Source organism: Beta vulgaris, chromosome 9 (assembly GCF_026745355.1).
Source record: "Beta vulgaris subsp. vulgaris cultivar EL10 chromosome 9, EL10.2, whole genome shotgun sequence".
Lineage (NCBI taxonomy): Eukaryota > Viridiplantae > Streptophyta > Magnoliopsida > Caryophyllales > Amaranthaceae > Beta > Beta vulgaris.
This window is the reverse complement of record NC_079210.1, coordinates 5,996,705-6,022,460: the sequence shown is the minus strand read 5'-3', so window position 1 is coordinate 6,022,460 and position 25,756 is coordinate 5,996,705. Positions and strand designations below refer to the sequence as shown.

At 37.1% G+C, this 25,756-nt stretch overlaps 2 protein-coding genes and 1 long non-coding RNA gene across 4 annotated transcripts; all 3 read right to left on the bottom strand.

Annotated features, from left to right (window-relative positions):
- Nucleotides 1-3,336: 3,336 nt before the first annotated feature.
- LOC104883174 (OBERON-like protein) lies at nucleotides 3,337-6,329 on the bottom strand. Of its 2 annotated transcripts, XM_010667649.2 has the most exons (3): nucleotides 6,016-6,329; nucleotides 4,696-5,790; nucleotides 3,337-4,229 (listed from the first exon to the last, which is right to left on the bottom strand). In XM_010667649.2, the coding sequence occupies exons 2-3, from the start codon at nucleotides 5,693-5,695 to the stop codon at nucleotides 3,622-3,624; spliced, it is 1,608 nt and encodes a 535-aa protein (XP_010665951.1). In that variant the 5' UTR covers nucleotides 5,696-5,790; nucleotides 6,016-6,329; the 3' UTR covers nucleotides 3,337-3,621. The 2 variants fall into 2 exon arrangements, with proteins under 2 accessions (XP_010665951.1, XP_010665950.1); XM_010667648.2 differs by having other exon boundaries at nucleotides 4,696-6,329.
- A 1,109-nt stretch (nucleotides 6,330-7,438) lies between these two features.
- Nucleotides 7,439-10,326, bottom strand: LOC125493131 (uncharacterized). The gene is made up of 3 exons (XR_007269562.2): nucleotides 9,173-10,326; nucleotides 7,797-9,053; nucleotides 7,439-7,712 (listed from the first exon to the last, which is right to left on the bottom strand). It is a non-coding gene; the product is annotated as an uncharacterized LOC125493131 (long non-coding RNA).
- A 1,266-nt stretch (nucleotides 10,327-11,592) lies between these two features.
- Nucleotides 11,593-20,630, bottom strand: LOC104883173 (heat shock protein 90-6, mitochondrial). The gene is made up of 19 exons (XM_010667646.3): nucleotides 20,388-20,630; nucleotides 19,739-19,977; nucleotides 19,287-19,412; nucleotides 19,120-19,213; nucleotides 18,946-19,029; nucleotides 18,687-18,830; nucleotides 18,476-18,589; nucleotides 18,293-18,352; nucleotides 18,111-18,185; nucleotides 17,918-18,022; nucleotides 17,585-17,725; nucleotides 17,410-17,502; nucleotides 17,237-17,314; nucleotides 16,793-17,047; nucleotides 16,563-16,665; nucleotides 16,097-16,271; nucleotides 15,755-15,860; nucleotides 15,572-15,661; nucleotides 11,593-12,199 (listed from the first exon to the last, which is right to left on the bottom strand). The coding sequence occupies exons 1-19, from the start codon at nucleotides 20,496-20,498 to the stop codon at nucleotides 12,029-12,031; spliced, it is 2,364 nt and encodes a 787-aa protein (XP_010665948.1). The 5' UTR covers nucleotides 20,499-20,630; the 3' UTR covers nucleotides 11,593-12,028.
- Between the last annotated feature and the right edge of the window lie 5,126 nt (nucleotides 20,631-25,756).

The window sequence follows — 25,756 nt, the reverse complement described above, 5'->3', positions numbered from 1 at the left end:
CATGCTCCTGCAACTATGGCCCTATTAAGTACAGCATAAAATACCCCTCAAAAAAAAGTTCAGCATAAAATGAATTCAATTTAAGACAATTTAGTTCAGTTTAATAAAAATCAATAATAAATTATATGAAAGATAATAATAGAGAAACAATAAAAACATAAAGTTCACTTTCAAGGAACTAAGTCCAATCAATAATGAATTACATATATATAAGAAATCAAAAGGTAACAATAAACTCTTTTGATTTTTATTTTTTTTCATAATTAGGCGATCCTTTTTAAACTCCATATTTTTTAACACTCCTTATTTTATTTTATAGGAAATCAAAAGGTACTAAGGACTTGAATTTTGACAAAAGAAACTAGTTGTTGCCCCAGAGGCCCAGACGAACCCCCGAATCATTGATGATAATTCGTTTATTATTTCTTTATGAAATTAATCAAATTACATGCCCCCATATCAGCGTATACATTTAAATGATACGTGACGACCTCCAATGGTTCATAACTTTCAATTAGTATTTGGTACCGAGTGCATAATAAATTTATTGTGATATCATTCATTTTTCGCAAAATGGGTGACTCTTTTAAGTCAAAATGAGTCATTGTAAAACAAATAATAGTTGTTTACCTCTTATGAGTCACTTATATATAAGTAAAAGTGACCTATTTAGGACAAAAGGTTATCCAGGTCTAAAGAGTAACTTTTTATCATATATATATCACACCTATTTAAAACAATTAGTTACCCGCGCACAAACTCATGTTTTACAATGGATCGGTCTTTTAAGTTAGACACGTCAAAGTTTGTAATATCATTTTTTGAGTCATGAAGACACGTTCCATTTTCATTCCTACCTATAATCGATTGAAATTACTATTATACATCCATATATATATATTATATATATATATATATATATATAATATATATATATATATATATATAGGCAAGATCACATGAGAATGTCCCTTACATGAGAAATGAGAATGAATCTCAACCACACGATTGGTTTAGAGTTACAACACTTGTTCATTAGAGTTATATCTCTCTTAAAAATTTTGAATTCAAATTTTTTTTTGTTTTTTTTGAATTTTTTTTTCCAAATATTTTGTTTTTGGAGTTACATCACTTTTTCATTAAAGTTACATCACTTATTCATAAGAGTTATAGTGTGTAAAATTCATTCTCATTTCTCATATAAGTATGCATTCTCATATGAACTCACTTCTATATATATATATATATATATCGAGTTTCTTCTTCATATAGGTAATATTGTCTTTTCTTTGTTATAAAAGGCTAAACAAAAATTAAGGTGTGGTGCACCCATTAGAGATTTTATAATGCAGTAAAGTTGATTTAATGTTTTAATATCACTATTATGGTAAAAAGAGACTTGATAGGTAATAGAACTTGCAACACGGGAATATATTAGTATATTATTCATTTACTTTTTTTATCCAGATATTACTCCTTTACTACATTCGTTTCCTAAAGATCTTCCTTGTTACTATTACTACAGATACCAATGAGAATCAAGTTGTGTGGGGCATGTGTGGGTAAAGTGGGAGAGAGAAAGAGGTTAAGATAAATAAACAAATAACAAGGGGTCAAAGTAGGAGAGAGAAAGGGAGTAAAATTGAATTAATAATATAATGATGGACCATATGATAGGGACATGAGAGGTAAAAAGGGAAAAAATTCTATATAAGGAATAAAGTAAAAGAGGGAAGATATTTTGGAAACGCACTTAAACGGAAAGAGGGAAGATCTTTAGAAAACGGAGGGAGTACTTGACAGGTCAATCAATGTAGGAGTTGAATTTGTGTGTCAATTTAAGAAGCATAATTACTTATACTTACAACAAAAAATCAATATGAACTTGTATCTTAGTTGGTTAGTGTATTTGTATATCAATGAGAGGTTGTGGGTTCGAGTCTTAGAACATACATTTTTAATTATTTAATTTGTCAATTGCTTGGAAGGAGGGATAACATGTGACGGCATGACAAATTTTTGCTTTGGGTTTAGATATATATATATAGATACAACATTAAATAGGTCAGTTAAGGATAATTACTTCTACTTACAACAGAAAAATCAATATGAGCTTGTATCTTAGTTGGTTAGTGCATTTTTATATCAAAGGAGAGGTTGTGGATTCAAGTCTTAGATCATACATTTTTATTATTTAATTTGTGTCAATTGCTGAGAAGGAGGGAGAACATGCGGCACCATGACAAATGTTTACTTTGAGTTTTAGATATATATATATATAATATGTAGATATGATATCCACAAAGAATCACTGAGACAACATGAAACAAAATGCAAATGTTAGTTTTTACTTTTTTGAGGCCCTTTGAAAATTTTGGGCCCTGTGCTAAAGTCCAACTTGTACAAGTACTAGCCAGTCTTATGACCCACAGTAATTTTAGCCTGATTTTAGCTAATCAAACGAGTGATAATAAGGAGAGAGAAATGAAATGACCACCAATTTATAAATTGGATATGAGTGATGTGAAAAAGTGAAAACATACTTGATGACAACAAAAGAGAGAGCACCCATAGGAGCATTAGGCTTGAATCAGGCTACTCTTTTTGTTATTATTATTGTTGCATCATTCTATTTGTATTAGCCAAACAATATGGTCATTTATAATCTAGGATACTTTTGTTCCTTTTATGTAGTTCAATTCGTCTCCAGTGAAATATGCAATTGCCTTGAGTGAGCAAATTGAAATGCCTATTTCGATAAATAATTTCCAACGAAGAATAACCTCTACACTGGACGGATTTTTAATTAGTTATTCAGCCAGGAAATATATTAGTGTAAACACTGGATATCTAAAAAACAAGTATACAAATGTTGTAAAAACTTGTGCTTGACGCTGTTTCTCTTCCATCGAGTCCACTACTATAGTACTATGTCAAAGAATATCCTCCAAACCAAGTGGTCTTGTTAAGGTGATTGCTCACTTTGTCCCTTAAACAATCGGTCGGGATTCAATCTACAACCATTTAAAATGGAAAGAAATTCTTGACCAACCCTTTACCCTTAAGTAGCGCACCCAATGCGAGAGGATTGATCATTGTTGTTGGCTGTGAATAACTTGGTTCACCAAATAAAAAAGAATATCCTCCAAATTTAATAACACATTCTTAAACTTCAATAATGATCTTAACCCTGCACTCTGGCTCAGTCTCCGACTACTTCAGCACACAAAGGCCCTATTCTCAGGCATAATGACGAGTTAGTATACCATGGATTCAATCACGATCTCTTTATATGTGCATGTCTGTACATACACAGTTGGATCAAGGGTGTGCATGTACTAGTACAACACTACAACGCATCACATCTATATATTGTGAAACCAACTCGTCAATTACAGTTCTGCAAATACATGTCATGCCGAAAAGAAACACATAAATCGACTACGAAATAAAATTACAACATAAATAAGATCTTGTACATTCACCTTTTCCTACTTTAGTACACCTGAAAGTTGAATACAAGCATTAGTTACTGAACCAGTACCTGCAAATGGACCTTCACAAGACCTGGGAGCCACATCGGTTGTGTTCCAGCATAAGAGGGTAAAATTTCATCTTTCATTAATTCTTTCTTCCAGAATTTCTCTCACTAGTCTGGCAATCAGCACCGGAAGAAACATTGTATACATTTTTTAGCGCGTTAGAGAACATCTGTGAAGAATCATTCCCATCATTGGCATGCAGAGCACGAGAACTCTCCTGAACCTTCATTTTCTGGAACAAATATTGCTTTTCTGCCTCTGCTTCACTCAGCTTAAGTTTTAGGTATCTATTGCGATAGTCTTCTTCTGATTTCTCAGATTTGGCCAGAGCAATTTTCTGGAGCATCTCAGCTTCCCGTCTAGTCTCATCAGCTTTAAGCTGGAACATGTCTGCTTCTGCCTGTTTAAGTTTTACAATGCTCTCAAGCTCATCTATCTGCTGCTTCCTTCGCTGTCTCTCAAGCTTCAATTCTGCCGCTTCCCTAGCTTTGTCTTCAAGCTCACGATCACAAGTCTCAAGAGTCAGGCGGGCTTTCTTCAACATCCTCAGCTTTTCATCCGCCACCATTTCCATTTTCCTTATAGCTTCCTGAACAACTTCTGCAATTTGTTTGCAGGCCTCCTGAGGTGCTAATAGTCTTCCACCTTCCCCTATTCCTCCATTTCTCGATGGGTCCGTCTCGAGCTCTACAAACAGAGAACAAATTTTAAGTTGATTTGGTCAATGATAGGATGAGGATTTTCACCAATTTTCCTACTTCAGAAAAGACAAAGTGAATGAGCTACACCTTTGTTAAATCCACTATAACATTCTTAGGTCTTTGAGTCATGTATAAACATAACTTAGTAAATAATAGGTAGGTCAGTCTCACTTATAGACTTGTAGTAATAGCTTGGTGGGGTTAATTAACAAGCGCAAGCGTCCCTACCGTTCTATTTTATGGCCAAATCGATTTGAATCATTTTCCTGATTTTTTCAGTCCAATTTTGAGCACATTTAATATTAAAATAACACCACATTTTCAAGTTACGTGCAAATTAACCCAAATGTACTTTAAGTCTTTTATCGTGGTAGTATAAGAATACTATCTACAGCTGCTCCATATCCAAGTTTCAAACAGAGGAAAGGAGATAAAGGGAATTAGATGTGTACCTTGGAAGAACATCAGGATTGCTCTGCAAGCTGTTGTTTCAGCTAGTCCACTCTTCATCTTCTCTATAAGCTCCTCGCACTTCCAAAACAGCTTCCTACCTTTAACATCTTCACTTCCACGGAAAATACGGCCAACTATGTCAAGTTCTGTCAAAAGAGCTGTCCGATTCCAAGAGGGTGCACAATGTTGGAACACATCTTTCACCCAACCCAAAAGTTCAGAGGTCCTATTGCAAGCCCTACACCTAAACAGCATCTCAGCCTGTCCTGTGGCAACCCTGGCAGAATTACCCATACAAATTAACCCATCCCGAATAGCACAATCAGTATGTGTCCAGTGGGAGCATAAGTCACAACCAATCCATCGGCACGTGTTCACCTCAAAATCGAACTTAGTACATATTACACACATACATATATTACAAAAACCACTCTTATTGGTGCACACTTCACAGGTACACTCATCTACCGGAAGCTGGCTTTGGCAAGCAATGTTTCTGCATCTCTTATACGTAAAAATCTCAATCAGAGAAGTCTGAGAAAGACATACATTAGGATGTAAAAATGCCTGAATTCCCATCTTCATAGCAACAAGAACTTCTAGCTGCACTCGGTGAGCTCGAACCAAAGTCTTTGGCACCAAGTCCGACCTATTCTGAACAAGCTTCTGTAACCCCAAGAACTCCTCCCGCTGTTGCGAGCCACCATTACCCTCAAGAACCACACGCAAACCGTTCTTCAACTCGTCAAAGTACTCGTCTGGAAGAATTTGCATTTTCTCAGCAATGACATCCACTCTTTCCTCAGCTATGCTACGGAGAGTAACTTTTTCCCCCGTAAAAATCCTTCGAACCACCGATTGCTCGAAACAATCATTCTCATTCCTCTCATTCTCTCTCTTCTTCACCACGATTCCGTCAGCGGTCGGCGAGGTATCACGTGAACTGGCACTCTCAGTTGGCGACTCACGTGCCTGATTCGGTCCCAATCTAGAATCCATGATAATAATAGCAGATAACAGATATAACGGCTACTAAAAATAACGTTACTGCGCGAAATTCTTCGCCCTCAAACTGTGCTCATCAGCATCATTTACTGATTTTCCAATTGTAGAAAGTAAAATCACATCTAACAATTCAGTGGCGTATCTAATAACACTAAAACCCTAAAATCCCTAAAAATCTGACTTTTTATTTTTTATTATAAGCTTACAAATGAAAAAATTACAACAAATAAATTCTGAATTCTTGCTAAAATATGTATGAGATACAAATTTCAAAGCATAAGACTGATATTAAAATTAGTACTAAAAAATTATACCTTCAAATTTGTCGGAGATCCGAGTTTTCGAGTCTCGTCGAAATTGTTTAAATTGCGCAATTGTTTTCTCTTTCCTCGAATTTGAGAAGGTAATTTGATGGCGGAAATTTGATAATTCGTCAACTTTTAAGATGGAAAGATGGATTTTTTGAATCTACAGAGAGATTAGAGAAGCAAGTTGTAATCGAGGGTTAGGTAGGGTTCCAGGAGTTTTCTTCTAGTCGAGCTCAATAATTGTTGTTTAACGGGTATTTTCTTGCTTGAAATTTGGAAATGTCAACGCGTGTTCTATACTCCAAGGAGTAGGAGTCGAGAAGTGTTATTCTTACATTGTTAATTACGGCAGATATCATCTAGCTTAATTGATAAAATATTTATTTAAAGGTATAAAGGTGAAAAAATTTAGAAAAAATTGACAAAGGCAGTTCTAACAATGACTTGTCCGTCATAAAAAGTTTCAATTGTAGACTATTCCATAAGAGGTTGAACTATCACATGTTTTTGACACACGTGGTCCTTCCAGATTATTCGTTGATAGAACCCCTCACGTGAGTGTTATCGTTGTTGCACGTGCTTAGTTATTAAGAACTCCCTATTCCCCTATTCATCCAATTTCTTTTTCTCCAATTTCCTCCTTTCTGCAATTTACTCTTCTCAAATCTCCAATTTTCTCTCTAATTTCTTCTCTAATGGCAACGCAAAAATCAGTCAGATATGGGTCCATCAATTCAAGAGCAAATTCAGGTGATGTTCCAAGTGCAACCATAACATCCCTGTTGTAATTAGAACTGCACGCAGTGGGGCAAATTTCGAAAGAAGGTTTTCTGGGTGTTTTATGTGGCCAGTGAGTGGATTTTTTGTTCCTTTATGCACTTTTTTGAGAAAATAATTTGTTATTATCTCTGAATTTTCTAAATTAATTTCGTTTATAATTAGAGTTTTTGTGGTTAAAGTACCTTGTTGTTTGTGTCAATTCAGGGACTATCTGATTGTAGTTTCTTTAGATGGGAGACTGAAGATGAGGAAAAATCATGCAAAGAGTGCAAGCATTTGCAAACTCAGTTAGTGGAGCAGTTTACCCATGTTTCAAAATTGGAGATGCAAAAAAAAAAGAAAATTAAGGAGAAGTTTAAGAAGTTGAAAGTGAAGAAGCAAAAAATGAAAGAGGCAATGCTTGGAATGAGGATTGAAATGCTTAAAACTCGAGTTGAAGAGGTGAAGAATGCAAAGGGGGAGAAGTATGTTGTAGCTGCCTTAGGATTATCATGGATGTTGTTTCTCATTCTTGCTATATTGATGAACTAAGGACATATGTTAGTAATGTTGTTAGATGTTAGGATTTTATTTTGCAATCCATGAACGAAATTGTCTTGGCCTTTGTTTTAATAAAACTGTGTGTCCAAATTAAATGTGCAAAATCTCAAAATGTAAGAACTTGTTAAGTAGGTAAGTAGAAACTTCATTCAATATTGTAGCAAAAAACCACAATGGCTAAATAATTGCATTACAATCCAAAAACTACCAACTCTAAATTGTTTACATTACAATCCAAAAACTACCAACCATAAACTGCTTCAATATTAACAACAAACAACCAACAAATAAAATCAAGGGAAATTGAATGTTGATGCCTGACTCTCCAATCCAAGAGCAATGTATGATGTTGACCATTGTGGCCCATCTGTTTGCATTCTTCCCTGTGTAGGAAAGAAAGATTAAACCTCCAACCAATAACAACACACAAACAAACAAAAAAAGAAATTAAATTGAAGTGTACTTACATTGACATAGGTTTTTCCATCAGGGATATAAAACACTCCAACACCATGCGGGGCACCTCCTGAGCTTTTTCCTTGCATTTGTCAACACCTCTTCCTGCCCTAGAACTTATTCCCCCTCTTGATCCTAATCCCTCCCTGCATTTGCAGGACCTCTGGTTCCCACAGAATTTCCCTCACCTCTTGAGCCTTTCCCACCTCCACCTCCTCTTAGTGCCCTCCTATTCTTTCCTATTTGTGTTGGTTGGGCACTTATATCAGGTTGCTGTGTTGATGGGACGGGATGTTGGATTGATGGATCAGGCTGTGGGATTGCAGTTTTAGAAAGTGGCAGTGTTTTGCCTTTTTGGAGGAGGTGCAGATGCACTGTCCTTGTTAGGACATTTCCTTTTGGTGTGGCTGGTAGACTTGCACACAATACAATGCATTAAGACCCATGTTTTGTTAGCTTCCCAAGTGTTTTGGGGTTTTCATGAGGGTCCTTCTTTCTGTTCATCCTTGGCCTACCTGGCCCCACTTTGATTGGTGGTGGCTGCAGTGGAGCATCCACCTTTGGCCAGTGCCTCTCACCAACATAAGGAGGGATGGAGTTGTTGTAACTCTTTAGGTAGGTGTCTCTCTTGTACCAATCTAATTAACACATAGTCCTCAGCTTTGTAATGATACAAGAAGAGACAAGCTAATGCATGGTAGCAAAGGATACCAATCAAATCCCATTTTCTACAAGTGCATGACCTGACTTCAAGGTCAACATAGTAAGTGTCCATCATACGGCTCACCTGAAAGATTGTGGCAGTTGAAGGAATTGGCCTACATATGGCAACCTGTACTTTGGCCTTTTCCAATTTAGCGTGCACCCTTGGGCATACTTGAGCCATATTCTTCTCCATCTGTTATCTGTTTAGGACTAGCCTCTACATTAGGTCAGTTCTGATTTTTTCAAGCATGTATATGAGGTGTTTTCTTCTTGCTTGAATGATGTACCCGTTGAATATCTCTGCTAGATTGTTCACAATCACATCAACCTTAGTGCTTGTGTCCATGTAGGCTCTATAGAAGACTTTTGGATCGTAGCTCCTGAAACCCTCAACAGCAGGGTTTTGAGCCCCCATCTCCTCAAAAGCCTCATTCAATTCAACAATGGTGTATGTCTTTGCAGCCTTCCAAAATATCATCTTCATTTCATCACCTTTAAAATCCTTGTGCCAATGTGCAAAAAATGTGTCTGGCACAATGTCTGTGCTCAACACTTGGCAATAACTGTCCAATTGAAGATAAAATATGACTGAAGAAGAAAAAAAAAACATATGCAAAATGAATAATGTAGCTAAGTGATTTAATGTATGCCTAAAAAATTGAACAATGTAGAAGAACCACACCTCATGCTCATCTTATACCAGTGCCAACTAGGGATGGCAATGGGTGGGATTTGAATCGGGTGAGCCATTACCCGCATCCATCACCTGGTTAAATTGACTCTCATCCATCCATCCATCCATCCGTCACCCGCTTTACGCATCACCCGAAATCCATCCATCCATCACAACCGGGTTATTCGGGCGGGTCGGGTGATTAACGGGTGAAAAATCTAAATATCAAATTTAGAATACAACTATTAAAAAAATAATGTACCCAATTTCCACTTACACTTTCCGAAATAATAAATAAATACGATGATATTTTTAGCATAAAGAAAAGGTGACATCGCACCATACAAGTTTTAGGAAGTTGTCTTCACAATAATAAAGTCTCGGCAACAATACTTCAACAATACGAGTTTCAAAAATACGAGTTTGAACAAAAAAAAAATTAAACGGATGGATAATGGGTCGGGTGCTTAACCGGGTGGTGGATCAGGTGATGGGTGAGAAATGGTCACCCGCATCCTACCCGCATCCGTCACCCGGTCTTCATCCGTTTATTACGGTTTTTCACCCTTTTATTTAAACAGGGTGGAGCGGGTTACTGGATATCCTCTGGATATTGCCATCCCTAGTGTCAACCCTAAGCCATCCTCCATATTCAAGCATCTCTGCAACTCAGCAATAAACTAGCTCCAAAAGTCATTAATTTCTCCTTTTACAACTGCCCATGCAGCTGTAAACATTTACTCGTTTCCATCCCTACCTATGCAAGATATAGAAGACAACCACCAATCTTAAAATCTTGAGTCATGCAAGATACAATACATCCCACTTTAATGGAATTAAGGTTCTATAATTACCGATGTTATTGCAATTACTTCGGAGGAGGTTGATATCAACTAGCAAGTGGTAATAGAAATACGGTTTTTTCACCAAATACCCTTGACAAATTTTTTTAGTCACCAGATACCCCAACTTTTTTTCGATTTCACCATATACTCCTGACTTTTAAAAAAAAATACATCCAGATGCCCTTAATGACAAACGACGGTTAATAATTAGTCGTGAACTCTAAAAACCCTAAGTAACTCTAATTATTCCTAAAAAAAATCTGAAATAAACCCAACTAACCCTATAACCCTAAGTAATCCTAACACCCTAACCCAAACCCCAGCCCCACCACCACCTACACCAGCCCCGTAGTCGTGCCTCCCCCCCCCCTAGACCCGTCTCCCCTCCCCTCCCCTCCCTTTCTCCCGCAACCCCCACGCACAACATCACACACAACACCATCGCTGATATAGCAGAGACACCACCGTAGAGACAGCAGCACAGAGTGAGGAGGCGCGGCTGGGGATTTCGAGAGAAGGGGAGGGATGCGAGGGAGGAGGCATGGTTGCGGGGGATTCGAATGGGAGGGGGAAGGGGGTCTGCGAGATTTGAAGGGGAGGGGGATGCGAGCTGGGGGTGTTAGGAAGGTGGAGTCGCGGCGGCAAGGGATAAGGGCTGGTGGGGCTGAAGTTGTGGGGTTAGGGTGGGTTAGGATTTTAGGATTTTAGGATTTTTAGATTTAATTAAGATTAATGACTATCGAGGTTAACTGCGCTAGTCATCAATGACATTTGGATGTATTTTTTAGAAAGTTAGGGTTATAGAGTGAATTCGGAAAAAAAATTAAGGTATTTGGTGAATAAAAATATCTATCAAGGGTATTTAGTGAAAAAACCGAATAGGAATATGGGACGGAAAAACATTAGAATACAATTACACTGCCACAAATGTTACTACAACTTTCTTTATCGGATACTTCTACCTATTTTTAGATGACACATTTTGACTTTTGACATTATTCACATGTGTAACTTTGACTAACTTTTATAATTTGTATTTAAGGAAAAGTATAATCATATATAATCTTGTTAGATTTGTCTCAATATATATTTTCATAATATCAGTTTCTTTTAGTTTTTACTTATTGATAACTAAAGATGTAAAAATTTAAAATAATACATTAGCATGTGTACCCAAAGAAAACAAATCAACTAAAAAACAGAGGTAATAAATAAGTTTAATATCCTTATACCCATTTACTACACGCAACAAACACTAAAATTGCAACCCACACATAGATTAACACAGATAAACACTCGTTGAGCATCAATTGTAGAACTACTGTCTTGACTACTAGTTTAAGATTGTACCTATTCAGCTTATTTCAACTCACTTTCTTAAAAGACGGTGCAAACAAAATTAGACGACTGTTGTAGTAAATCGAAATACATTCAGTTCAGAGCAATAGTTCAAATGTATTCAATGACTCAAAAATTAAGTTTAATTGAAATCAAATAAGTATGATATTTTTTAAAATGGTATAAATAACTCTATCTAGTCTTCAACTCATACGGTGTTTAGGTCTACCATTTGCAGGCCAAACGTTTGAGAAGGGGAAAAGATAAAAAGAACTCCTAATTCCAAGAACTGTAGTTGAGAAAATTGGACGGTTACAAGGTAAATCTCCATCCAACTACACCAAATAAGCTTGCTAAAACAAAAGTACAATACACGGTAAATTGCAGTTAATTAGGCAATAGGAAGAGGAGCGGGGGAAGAAAAAAAAGAAAAACGGCCGACACTGCCCTCTAGAATGATTGAATCGTGTATGGGTAACTGAAATACGGAATAGATGCTCCTCTGGGATGTAAAATATATCTCTAATGGATATCCGTCTACTGTTCTACATTGCTCTACTATGTAGCTAACTTTTGAAGTACGATGACAAAACTCTCTCAAAAATTAAGACTCTCTGAATCAATATATATATATGCCACTAAAACCTATTGTCTCCGATTACCACGAACTGCGTGGTGCACTTCATTTCTGACCATCAGCTTGAACTGGCTCAACTATCTCAGCTTCCATAGTCTCGGGATTCTGTGGAGGGCAAACTACTTGCTGAGCATCAAGTGATGATCCCCATTTGTTTGATAGAGCCATGCCCATCATCTCATATATCTTTCCACCGAGCTGTGCTGGGTTTTCAGGCTGCACAAATAGATCCATTATCAACAAGCCATATAACCCAAGATGGTGTTGACATCTTCTTGCTGAAAACACACAACTAAATGCCCGTTCGGTATTATTGTGGTTTTGTGTTTTTTGGTTTTTTGGTTTTGATTTTCAATATCATATGATATATGTCCTATAATGAATAAAAAATTAGTCAAAATTATTAGGAATATGATGATTTTAAAAACTGACAACTGAAAAGTGAATCACTTTTTCTGGTTTTCAGTTTTAGTTTTTAGTTTTCAAAAAAGCTGAAAACTGAAAACAAAAAATGACAACGAAAGGGTCCTAAGTTAACATATCCGTTTCTATTTGGAGGCAACTTTAAGCTGATACAGCTGACAACCCTTTCTTACTTTTTTTTTCTCTATCCAACCCTACATTTTCTCTTACTTTTTTTTCCCTATCCACTATTCTTAGGGTACATTCTCTTCAACTGAATTTTGCTAATATGTTATTCGAACTTATTATAATTCTTATTGCAGCATATAAAAACTTATGAGAAATACTTTCTGAAACTTAAATTTACTTAGGAGGTGTTTGGTTACTATATGGTAAAAAGGGAATGGAATCAGAAAAAAAGTAGAAGAGAAAAGGAAAGCCAAACCTTTTGATTAAAAAAGTTGTTAAGGATATTTTTTTTTTCTCTCCTCATCCACTCTATCCACAGTGGTCAAACCACCATTGCAAAAAAAAAAAAAAAAATCACCTCCACTTCCTCCCTCCCTCCCATCTCATCCCATCCATCAGTTGTCGGTGCCTCCGTTGCCAGCCCGCTCATGCTCTCTCTCTCCTCCTCCTCTGACCGACTACTTATGAAGCGGGGTAAGGTAATTTTCAGATGGGTGGCGGTGGGAGATGCGTACTCGCACGATCGAAGAATGGATGAGGAAATTGCGTGAATGACGAGATAGTGGGTGGATTTCGGTTAAATTTGGGTGGTTTCGCGGGGGATATGAGGGTGGTTTAGGGTTTGGTGTGGGGTGGTTTTGGGGTGAGAATTGGTGGTTTCGTGGAAATGGGGGTGTTTCGGTGGTAGTGGGGTGGCCAAGGGGGCTGGCATGGATTTTTCAACAGTGCAGGTGGATTTCCTTGCTGGTTGAGGGTGGGACTGGGGTGGTTTTAGGGAGGAGTTGGGTAGGTTCCGGTGGGGTGGGTGTGACTCCGGTGGGGTAGTACTTAGTAATGGTTTGGTGGTGTTGGCAGCCAACAAAGTGGGTGGGGTGGAACTATGGTTAAGGATGGTGGCGGTGGAATTGCAGCAGTGGGTGCAGTGGGGATGTGCACATTTGGGATGGTTCAGGTGAGGTAAGGTGAGGTGAGGTGAGGTGAGGTGAGGTGAGGTGAGGTGAGGTGAGGTGAGGTGAGGTGAGGTGAGGTGAGGTGAGGTGAGGTGAGGTGAGGTGAGGTGAGGTGAGGTGAGGTGAGGTGAGGTGAGGTGAGGTGAGGTGAGGTGAGGTAGTGGTGGGCTGGTGCAGGGGTGTTGTTGAGGGGATTGGGTGGTCGAAGTAAATGGTCAAGGGTTTCCAAACTCCCATTTCTAAGTGGAGGGGGGGGGGGGGTTGGGGAATCAAGTTAGAGGGATTTGGGGTAATGGAAGGGAGAAAGGAAAAGACAAACCCACTCAACCAAACAACATTTAAGGGAATGGAATCAAACTCCTCCGTTTCCCTTTCCCTTTCCTATAACCCTCTTACCAAACGCCCCCTTAAGGTGATAAGAAAGCAACCTTACACTCTCTGCCATTAGGAAGTGTGCAAAAGAATATGGTGGAGAGGGAGTAGAAAACACTGAAAAAATGCATTTATACAAGATATCCGAACTTGTTATACTATTGATCCTGTATATGGGTGATACACGAAATACAACTAAACTGGTTGCAGGTAGAATTCATGTTGATATTTAGATTGGCTACTATTTATAGCACCACATCTCATAGTAGGAGCTTTTAAACTTTCAAGACCCTAACATACCCTAATGCTAAAGAACTCGAGACCTCTTTTATAATGAATATGCCAAAGTTTCTAAATTATGTTTGAAAAGTGTAATTCTGTTTTTTCAAATTACTTTTGGAAAATTCAAAAAGAAATTTGAACTACTACCAACCTTCTCAAACTAATCTAGACTTTTGATTAACCTAGAATACAACCAGCCATAGGATTTCCCTTCTCAAAATAGATCGTGCTAACCGTTAACCCCCCCCCCCCCCTCCTCTGTCCTCAGCTTTTCTACACTAACTACCCACCATCATTCTCTCTTAGCCTCCCTACCTACCTCCATTATATCCACTTTACTTTTTCCACAACCATCTCCCTCCAAACTCAACCACCACCATCACCACAAGAGTTCCAGCAATACCCACAGCCTTCACTACGACCACCACGACTTCCTCAGCTTTCTCTATCTCCATTACAGTGATGATAGTGATTTTAGCTTTTAATCTATGAGCTAGAATGTAAAGGGCAGAGCTTTGAATAATTCTTATCTCTTTATTATTCTTTCATCCGACATACAATAGCAAAAATTATGCGAGTTTCAACACTATTATAGATTAAGTAGATAGATAAGCAAAACAAAGGTGAGTTCTACTATTGCAGAGATCTGTTATGTTTAACAAGGTGGTCAATACGTAACCGAAAATCAAAATTATGGATTTGACTAGGTTAAAAGCTAACAATTTGTGGCATGAGTAGACAATATGCTTGTTTGTGAATTGCCTGGGCAATTCTCACTCATTTTGCATCATTGCAAAATCTTGTACCGACTTTTGCTTCTAAGTTCCAAGTATCTTCGAAAACTTTTGGAAGTTTGCTAATTAGAGCACTTGGATTATCAGTTTTATATCTTGTCAAGGATGGGGTCTATGACAAGGTCCCCAGAAAAGCGGTCTGGTGATGGCTCGGCAGACGAGGAAGTTGGTGCCAAGGCTGAGCAAAGATGGGTAATGGAGAGGAAAGAAGAAGGAACAGAAAATATTAAGCAAACATATTGGACACACCATCACCTATAGCCTGTTGTACAAGTTAAGAAAGAACTTGAGATTGTGTTGAGAAGGCTGACCTGATAAAATTTTTTAGGTTAATCAACAATTGAATGTATTTTCAGAAAATTGTACAATTTGCATTATTAGTCTTAATTGTTAGATGTTCCTGTGCAGTCTTTAACTTAAGATGTTCAATAGCAACTGATAGATTGACAGAGACCTCATACATCCAGTACATTCATCAGAAACACATAGACACTCCACAGCCACAAGCCTAAGAGTAGGACACTGGAAAGCCAAAGCCCAAGAAAAGCCCAAACACAGACATATACAAACCAAGTAAGAAGGATCCAAGAAATACTTACAGTGAAACCACTGGAGACTAGTGCTGCATCATATAATAGATCAACTGCTCTAAGAGCTTCTTCATCCTCTGAACCACTTTCGCATGCAGCCTATACAACCAACAAAGGATGACCAACCTTAGCCACTAGTACATGCATACTACATACAATGGGAAGACAGAACTTGTAATTACAATTACATACATGCAAACTTTTGATAATTGAATGATCAGGATTAATCTCAAGCACCCTCCTGCTTTTCATGAAGTCAAGACCAGATGAATCACCAGCATGCTGTGCCTTCATCAGCCTGCAAGAGTCATACCAATGTTAGAGCCAAAATAATGTTATATGCTCCAAAAGAACAGGTAATAAGACGATTAAATGAGTAAGTAAACCAATAGGACATGCCTGTATAGGAGGAACAGGTAAACAGATATTGAAACCCCACCCTGACAACCCCCCCCCCCCCCCCCAAAAAAAAAAAAAAAACCCAAACAACCCAAAAAAAGGGAAAAGGGTAAAAGAAAAGAAAAAAAAGACTACCTCTCCATATTAGCTGACCAACCAAATTTGCCAGATGCAAGAACACATGGTGAAGAGCTCAATCGATTAGAAACTTGGACACTAGCAACTCTGTCACCCAAGCGCTTCTTGATCCAGTCACAAGTCCTACCAAATTCCTGTTTCACCTCTGTTTCTTTTTGTTCATTTTCCACTCCTGCAACAATGTCAAAGCAGCTAATAATGCATTTCTATAATATATCCTTTGACCAAATGCAACACTTAGCCTTAAAGTATATAATCTTGTAAAGCATAGACCCCCCCCCCCCCTCCCCGGTCTCCAAGAAAAGGGAAATATTAAGAGTGGTCTGTGAGGCTAATATCAAGCAACCAGAAATGTGCAATTTTCTTAACTAAGGTCCTACCAGGAACAGATGAAGCTGAAGCATGCCAACCAAAAAGTAGGAAATCTGAAATTGGAAGACAAAGAGAGCACCAATATGCCTACCTAAGTCTAAACCTTCCTTGCTAATGTCCACAAAGTTCTTCTCCTTGTAAGACTTCAGATTCTGGACAGCAACCTCATCAATGGGATCAACTAAAAAGAGCACCTGTAAACAGACAAACAATGTTACATGGACATGTAAAACCACCTCCCACACCACGCCACCCAAAAGAATTAGCAATCAATAAAAGATAAAGAAAGAAATAAACAAATGAATATGAAAAAATTCCTACCTCAAGATCCTTCTCCAAAAGCTTCTCAAGGAAAGGTGTATTCTTTGCACTTGTTACGCTGTCGGAAGCAATGTAATAGATATCCTTCTGCTCAGCTTTCATGTTCTCAACATATTCGTCTAAGCTTATCATCTCATTCTCACTTTGAGATGAGAAAAATCGTAGCAAAGGTGCAATACGTTTGTGATTATCACGATCTTCAATGCAACCCAATTTTAGATGTTTACCAAAGTTATCCCAGAACTTCTCATAGTCCTACAAAACAGAACAGTAAAAGAAGGCCTAAATTATTTAAAGCAAACGATAAATACAATGTATGAAAGGGGAATCGTTGTGAAAATTAATGATATTTAATTTCATGTCAAGTAGTAGATTAGTAAGTAGACCAGTAGAAGAAATCATTACTTGGAAAAAGAAGTGTTAACATCAATAGTGTTTACTTACATCTCTGTTCTCGCTCATTGATATGCCAAGGATCATGTCGAAGGCTTTTTTAACCAATCTTTTTCTCATTATTCTCACCTTCAATGCAAACAAGTATGGGAAATAAATAAGATAATAAATTACTGAAAAATAAAAGATAATTAAAAACAAATTAGATGATTAGATACTCTTACAATTCGGCTTTCCTGGAGAATCTCACGAGAAACATTGAGGGGAAGGTCACTGGAGTCCACAACGCCTCTAATAAAGCTCAGATATCGAGGGAACTATCATGAAGCAACAAGGAAAGTTTAAGGGTCATCATAAGCCATAGTCCACTAACTAGATTTATTCTAGCATAATGCTTACCAATTCTCCATCAAAGTCATCTGAAATGAAAATTCGCTTGACATAAAGCCTTATATTCTTTGTCTTAAAATTCATTATATCATCTTTTCCCTGAGGCGCCATTGATGGAACATATAAGACAGATCTGAACTCGACTTCACCCTGCAACAAAACCAGCATGAGAAAACCAAGCACTTGGAAGAAGAAGAAAATTAAGATCTATTAGATCAACTATCAATACTGAAGAAATTTAAACCCTAAGACATAAAAGAGAAGCAAAAAAAACAAAACAGAGCAAAATACATATACTACTCATTAGCTTTCCAAAGCATAAAGAAAAATAATGGTTCGCACCTCTGTTGTAAAATGTGATGACGCTAGAGGATCCAAATACTCATTAAAGGTCACCCTGTAAAACTCATTGTATTCCTCCGTTGTAACTTCCTTAGGATTCCGGAGCTGCAATATAAATTATATAGTTGAGTCATCTATGAACAAGATCCTTTTGGTACTATACACATGCATATCGATCAAATGAAGTGCTCACCCATATCGGCTGAGTCTCGTTTGTGAGTTCCCAATCCCAGTATCTTTCAACCACTTTTTTTGTCTTCTTCTTTTTCTGAAGTGCACAGATGAATGAGTTATATATTGATAGTTGTTAGGAAAGGGAATGAATAGGTAGCTCGCAAGCTTTATAAACCACCACACATGGATTAAAATTATCACCTCAGTTTGCTCTTCTTGATCATCAGTTTTAGCTTCAGCAGGATCTTCATCTACTTCAACCTGCAAATAACAAAGCCTTTCATAATATATCATTTACATACAAGATATTAAAACTAAAGTCGGGATGCAATGCAGTAATATGAATATCAAATTACAGTTAGCAGGAATATGGAATTCGAGTACCTCCTTTGTAATTCCCTTCTCCTGCCACGTGTATATTGGAAATGAAACAAACTGTGAGTAATTCTTAACAAGCTTCTGGACCCTCTCTGGATGAGCAAAGGCTTTGTCATCGCGCTGACATTAGTAATCAAACAGCAAATGAGTGAGCTATTAGTCAGAAGATATTGCAGAAGTTGACACAATCGAATTCAATAGAAGTTCTGCAATCCACCTTGAGATATAGAGTTATACGAGTTCCTCTAGGCAACAACTTCTCTGGGTCCGTCTCCTCTCTAATTGTATATGTACTAGCATTTGCTTCCCCCTCCCACACATACTGTTTGTCAGATTTGGGACTCTTTGTTGCAACAGCCACCTTAAGCATGAATATATAATTACATATAGTTATTGGGAGGAAATGGATTGCTAAAGATACAACAGATGAAAAGGAGCAAAAAAATTAAGTGATTAAGTAGGTAATTCTATTCAACCTTATCAGACACTAAAAATGCCGAATAAAACCCAACACCAAATTGACCAATCAAATTGTTGTCTGCTCCAGCATCTTTGCTATCCTGCAAAACAAGGAAGCTTGAGTAAATGCGTTAGATAACTCTAAAAAGTGAAATCCAATGCATAAGCATAAAACTTGGACAAATCCTAACCTTCAATGCCTTAAGAAACTTAGCTGTTCCACTTTGTGCAATAGTTCCAAGACAATCTACAAGCTCTTGACGCGTCATACCAATTCCAGTGTCCCTGAAATCAAGCAAACAATGATCAGCAAGAATCAATTGGGAAACGAGGTACCAGAAAATTAGTCCAAACATACATGATTGTGATGATCCCATTATCTTTGTCAGTTTGAATGCGAATATCAAGATCAACAGAGTCCTTTGAAAGCTCTGGTTGTGTAACACTGAGAAACCGCAGCTTGTCTAGCGCATCACTTGCATTGCTGAATAACAAAAGGCACACACATTCATTAGATATAAACATAATAGAAGAATCAATCATGCAAACAGCTCCTCAAAGATTTCATTACAAGCAGAAGATTTAGTATTTAAGCCTAATATGAAGTCTATAAGACTATAACAAAAGCAAAATTTATTATTCGAGTCTGTTGAGACAAAAACCTAACAATCACGAACGATTACACGAAGATAAGGAATAAGAAATACAAGAGATAAGCACATATCGGATATCCCTATACATAAATGAATTACCACAATCCGTAAATTTTACTTCGATTTTCATTATAAAAAAATGTCCAAGGATAATGACCTGATGAGCTCTCTGAGGAAAACCTCTTTGTTGCTGTAGAGGCTATTAACAATAAGATCCATCAGACGGCTGACCTCGGCTTGATACTCATACTTCTCAACAGGAGCACCAGACGAGTCAGATGCTGCAGCTGTAGACTCATAGCGACGAGCCATGGTCATAAAATCCGAGCCAGGTGCATGGAACTTGCTCGGTATCAACGACGAATACCGTCTATGCTCCACCTTCGCCTCGCCATCCTATTAATTAAAGGTGAAATGCATAACAAAATAAATCACATAGTAAAACTCAGCTCATTTTCATGACACTCAATAAAATCAGAAATTCCGTATAACTCAAGACTCCTAATACACTCTCTTCGCCGTCTTTCGGTTCGAAAATCATACAACATCATATACGCAAATCCAAGATTAAACTAAGAATGACTAATATATTCAGCTGTAAAATTGAATTGAAATGCAACGCAAGATCATCAACTACAGATTGTGTAAACAAACAAGTAAGACAAAGAGGTAGAAATTACACCATTTCAACAAATGCGGAAAATAAATACGATCATCAAAAACATTTTAGGTATTAGAAATGAAAGGGAATAATAGCAGTGAATAATGAAATTGATGAGATAAAAAAAGAAAAAGAGAAAACTTACAGAAAAAATTAGTGGAGAGGATGAAGAGAGAGATGCAGAAACAGCATTTCGGTGATGAAAACCACCATTTCGCAAAATTGCAGAGACAGAGCGACGGGATATCCTGTGCATTTTTTGATGATTTAATCTTTGCGTCTGTGTGAGTGTGTGTGAGAGAGGAAATGGAATGGAGTGGAGTGGAGGGTTTTAGTAGGGTTCAGACTTAAGGGGTTTTTGACGAAGGTTCTGGAGATGGGTTCTGGTTGTGAATGTGACTATGTAAGAGTAGAGGTCGTGATGTGGGTGATTTGGTCATTTCACACAATAAATGCATTCTTTTCTATCATGAAAATTGAAAATGACCTGACCTAATATTTTTCACTAGAAATTTTTGGGTATACTCCCTTCCTTCTGTTTTTTTTATCATTCTCACTTTTCTATGCACGTCTGCCAATGCACCTCTTTAAGCTTAAATATCTTTCATTATATATTAGTAAAAATTATAACGATTGAATATTAATAATGTACTAATTGAGACGAATCAAACAAGATCCCACATGACTATGTTTTTTCTTATAAATTGTGAAACAATTAGAAGAATCTCTCTAAGTATGAATAGTGCCAAGATTCTAAGTGAGAAAGATAAAAAAAACAGAGGGAGTAACAATTTATGTAACATCTTGCTTGTCTTAATTTCTCCTAGGATAATCTATCTAAAAATGCTTTTTTTAAAAAAATTAACATTAATTTATTGATTCAAAGTCGTACGACATCTACCATTGGAGTCAAAACTAAACAAATACATATCAAAATGAAATAAATACAATTCTAATATGATAAAACCACGATCGTTGAGTAGATTTAACACTTCTGAAAACCCTTGTCTTTCACATCGTTGTCTGATGCAGCCTTCTGCAAGGGGGTATGTCGATCTTTTGTAGTTTTGAAGTAGAACTAGATTCAATTCAAGTGATTGTAAACGAAGTCTTGACATCTGTTGCAACTCCGCACAAATTTTGATCAACAAACCAACATCTTGAATTACACAAAACCCAAAAACAAATTCTCTAAACTCTCACATGGAGAAGGATAAAACCTAATATATGGGTAGACATAACCGATATATGGGTAGAAAAACTCTCCATTAGAGAAAGATTGAAATTTACTGGATAAACATAAAAAACTAGTAATAAAACGAGAAAGGGGATTACCACCGCCCAAAAGGGTGGAGGTAGCTCCTAGGTTGAAAATTAGGATTTTGTGGGGGAGGAGAGAGAAGAGAGAAGGGAGAAAAAGAAGGAGAGAGGAGACGGTTCTTGAGATCCTTCTATCTAAAAAATACTTACATATTGCTAATGATTGACGGTAATGAGCTGCCAATGATGAGCTCTAATTTATGAGCTGTAATATATCATTTCTGGTTTGAAAAATCCCTTCTTTTTAATATTTTTTTATTATAAACGTTGAATTGCCAAACGCGATATTAGATTTGATATGGAGTGCCAAAAAATGTATCCTCCTATTTCTTTTTTTGTATGTCTTCTTTCATCTCTATCGGAAGTCTATATTTTTTTCATTTGCTTTGGTCAAATCGATAATGATTTGTTAGGAAAATTACGAAAATAATAAGAGTCACAAGATGAACAATCTTCTAGGCATGATTCACTTTCCCAAAAGTAATATTCCGACCCTACTTGTATAGCACGGGTTTCACGGAATTCACCTTCAAGATACAAAGAAGAAAACAATAGTGGTTATGCTAACTATGAACACTATCAATTGAAAATGAGTTTGTGAGATTTGTATATGATGAACAATTTCAAGTTTTGATCTTGAGAGATTTGTGTTTCAATATGTGAGAGAGTTTTTCCACATGTTCTCCATCATATGAGTGCCCTCATATTTATATCAATGTTATAATCCTTCAGGAAAACCGAAATGAAACGATACAATCAAGTTAACTGTTAGACAACACCTTAAAATACGCGTCACAGACGCACGTCGCGAGGTGCGACTATACTCGCGAGCCTCGACGTACTGCAAAGGTCGCAGGGGTGCGATCTGGGTCGCGGGTTGTGATAACTTTTTGACTGTGAAGCCAAATAGCAGGCATGCTTGTCCACCACGTAGGGGGGTGCGAGTCTGCTCGCGAGGTGCGACCTATGACATCCACCAGGTCGCAGGGTGCGACCTGTGACTGTTTCTACACCCAGCAATCATGCAATGTCATGACTTTACCTCTACATAGCAAATGATAATTATCATGTATTGTTGAAATTTACGCCACCATAACCAAGTAATTCGAACAACAACATCATTAAATCACTATTATACTCTAAATCTCCAACATGATTCTATCATTTATGTAGCTCCGATTCAATCTCTCTTATTTTGTCCTAGAGTGCTTCTCTATATTGTAATGCATTCGGATGATGAGGTTGGGTTTTATGATCAATACAACATCTATTACAGCCTTTATTTCTTCTTCCTCTATATTCTTCCACTCCTTATTCTCCTACTTTCGTTATGCTCTACTCAATATGCCACATTTGGTAAGATCAAACTAGGAATGATACAGTTCTCATGGTGTAAGAGCAACCAAAATGATTGTCACTGCTGAGTGAAAAATCAACCAGGCCTTCGAAGAAAAACCCCTCAAAAATATTTGCTTTCTTCTTTCATAATTCCAAAACCTTCTCTTAGCTTAAACACCTAATAAAAACCTTCATGTTCCTCGGTAAATCCAAACTTTATCCTGAAAGTTTATGAATCATGTCTAGGATAACTTTCACTAACATGCAAAACATATTGTTCCTTCATCCCTATGATGGAGCTACCTGTATTCAAGTTGAGAAACTTTAGGGAACTAAAATACAGGTTATGGACAAGAATTATGAAAATCAACTTGTCATCAATGAGGAAGCTAGGCTTTGTTAATGGTGTAACCGTCAAGTACTAGGAATATGAGGTAAAATTTGAACTGTGTGAGATATGTAACAACATGGTTGTAGACTTGTAGTCTGGATTCACAATAATGTCTCACCAACTATTAAAAACTCGTATTGTATATCAATTCTGCTAACATATGGAAATAACTAGAGGTCAGCTTTGCTTTGACAAATGACTCTAGGAAGTACATGTAATATCCTGAAAACTTAAACGTGTTTAAGTAAATAAATTTTTTTTTTGAGTAGTTAAATTATATCTTACTTAAAATTTCACTAATTAAGTAACGAATAATAAAACGAATATAAAAATTTCCAACTTAAAAATATTAATATACTAGTGATGATAATTTATAATTCACGATTTCATGAGTTAAACAAGAAGGCTAATGTAGTTATTAATTCACTAAAGTAAAAATGTCAACATTGCATCAAAATTTTACTAAACCGCGTTTAAAAGTGATAATGTGGAAATATTTGTGAGTTTTGGTTTGGGAAACAAAAAGGGAAAAAGAGAAAAGAAAGCCATGGTCAACACTCCATTAATGGTGCCTTCTTCCTCACCCTTCCATGGCCATTTGGCACTCATGCAATCACACTCTCTTCTTCTTCTTCAGTCAAAAATCTGTCACCAATCACTCACCATAGCTTCTTCAAGCTAACAATTTAGATTATTTACTCCAACTTCTCCCTCCCAACCACTGATTTTAAGCTCCCAACTTCACTATAAATAGCCATGGAGATTCAACACCAACCCATCAACAACAACCTTCATCCTCTCTTCTCTCAGTAATCAGAATTTTCAGTCAATAATCGCCGGAAAGAATGACTAAAGGAACCCAAAAAGGAAACCCCAAATTCTTACTCTCTCTCCTCTGTTTCGGTCCCCCCCACGGCACACTCCCGTCGGCCACCTCAGGTAACGCCGGACCTGCGCCGCACTCCGTCGCACCTTCCTCCTGGCCTCGCCGTCGCTCGCCGGCCATCCGTCGCACCAGCACGCATTCGCTCTATCTCCTCTTCGCACTCTCTCACTCCTCTTCTTCTTCGCGCGACACTGCTGCACGTGCAGCACCACCGACGACTCGCGCGCGCCGAACCACCGGAGACTGACGCAGCTGTTCGGAGCCGCCGCCGTTATCCGTTCGCCGAAGCTCTGCTCCGCTCCCCTATTGTGCGGTTTATCCCTGCTCAATGAGCAGAGGTATTATCATTTATCATACTCTTATGCTTATCTTTGTTTTCTTAGAGTATGTACAATGGGGCTCTCCAACTAGCTCTCCAACTAGCTCTCCAAGGAGAGAGAAAATGGAGAGCCACCTCTTACCCAACAATGGGGCTCTTGGGTGTGTCTTGGGTGTCTCTCCATGGAGACACTTTGCCAAAGGGCTCTTGGGGGAGATACCATTTGGGTTGATGGAGAGATGGCTCTCCAATGTGTGGGACCCACTTTTTATTGTAATTACTTCAATTCTTTTTTCTTCATGCAACTATTTAATGATCTTTTCTATAAAAATTAAAAAAAAGATGGTAATAATTATATATGTCAACAAGTATAATTTTCCTTTATCTATAAAATGAGCCTAATATTGGATATTTAAAAATTAGTTTTTCATGTTGTAGGTTAATTCTTCATTCCATGCCAAATTTATGAAAATTAAATATTAGCACTCATAATTATATTGTTTTTTAAAAATTCTACTTTGCTTAAATTATGAAAAAGATTAATTTGTATTATTTAATTTACATGAATAACTTAATTTATATAACTTTGATCATAATATGAAATGAGGTTCATTTATTGACATGGGGACCACAAAATAATGAAAAGTTGAATGGAGAGCTCTTTAAAGGGTTTTATTGTTGTTGGGTGTTTTTAAACATGGCTCTTGAGAGTAGCTTGAAGAGAGAGAATAGGAGAGAGAGTGTGGAGAGCTAGTTGGAGAGACACCAACCATTGTACATGCTCTTATAAGCTCCAAGCCCAATTGAACCTATTGATATATTAATTAGTGTTGGGCCTAAAAATCTGATTTAAGTAATCAACACATTTTGCTTTGTCACTACCACTTATTGGGCTAAAGGTAGATTTTCATAATGTTGAATTAAACCAATGTAGACTAACTGAAACTGATTTAGTGTCCTATTAGATCATGATAGATTAGTATATTAATTAAACATAATTATTGCGCTTAAAACCAAATTCGCTTAATAAAATCACCCAACTTATTTCCTAAAATCTAGTATTGGGCTATATTTCATGATTACTAAATAAAGTTGAGTTGTTTGAAACTAATTAAAATCCAATAAACTTGTTATTTATAATATGAGTTTAAATTATTATTATTTCACTAATAATTAAGTTCACTTATAATAACAATATAGCTTGACTTAATAGTTTTAAGTGATTAAAATAATGTTAATGGCCCTATTGTAGCTTAATAA

Excerpts from the sequence above, each read along its gene's own strand:
- LOC104883174 (XM_010667648.2), bottom strand. The coding sequence starts at position 5,695 with ATGGATTCTAGATTGGGACCGAATCAGGCACGTGAGTCGCCAACTGAG. Across the intron at positions 4,230-4,695 it reads AATCCTGATGTTCTTCCAAG|AGCTCGAGACGGACCCATCG; the intron begins GTACACATCTAA and ends CTCTGTTTGTAG.
- LOC104883173 (XM_010667646.3), bottom strand. The coding sequence starts at position 20,498 with ATGCACAGGATATCCCGTCGCTCTGTCTCTGCAATTTTGCGAAATGGT. Across the intron at positions 17,048-17,236 it reads CAATGAGCGAGAACAGAGAT|GACTATGAGAAGTTCTGGGA; the intron begins GTAAGTAAACAC and ends TCTGTTTTGTAG. Across the intron at positions 12,200-15,571 it reads TAGTCTCCAGTGGTTTCACT|CCTGAAAACCCAGCACAGCT; the intron begins GTAAGTATTTCT and ends CTATTTGTGCAG.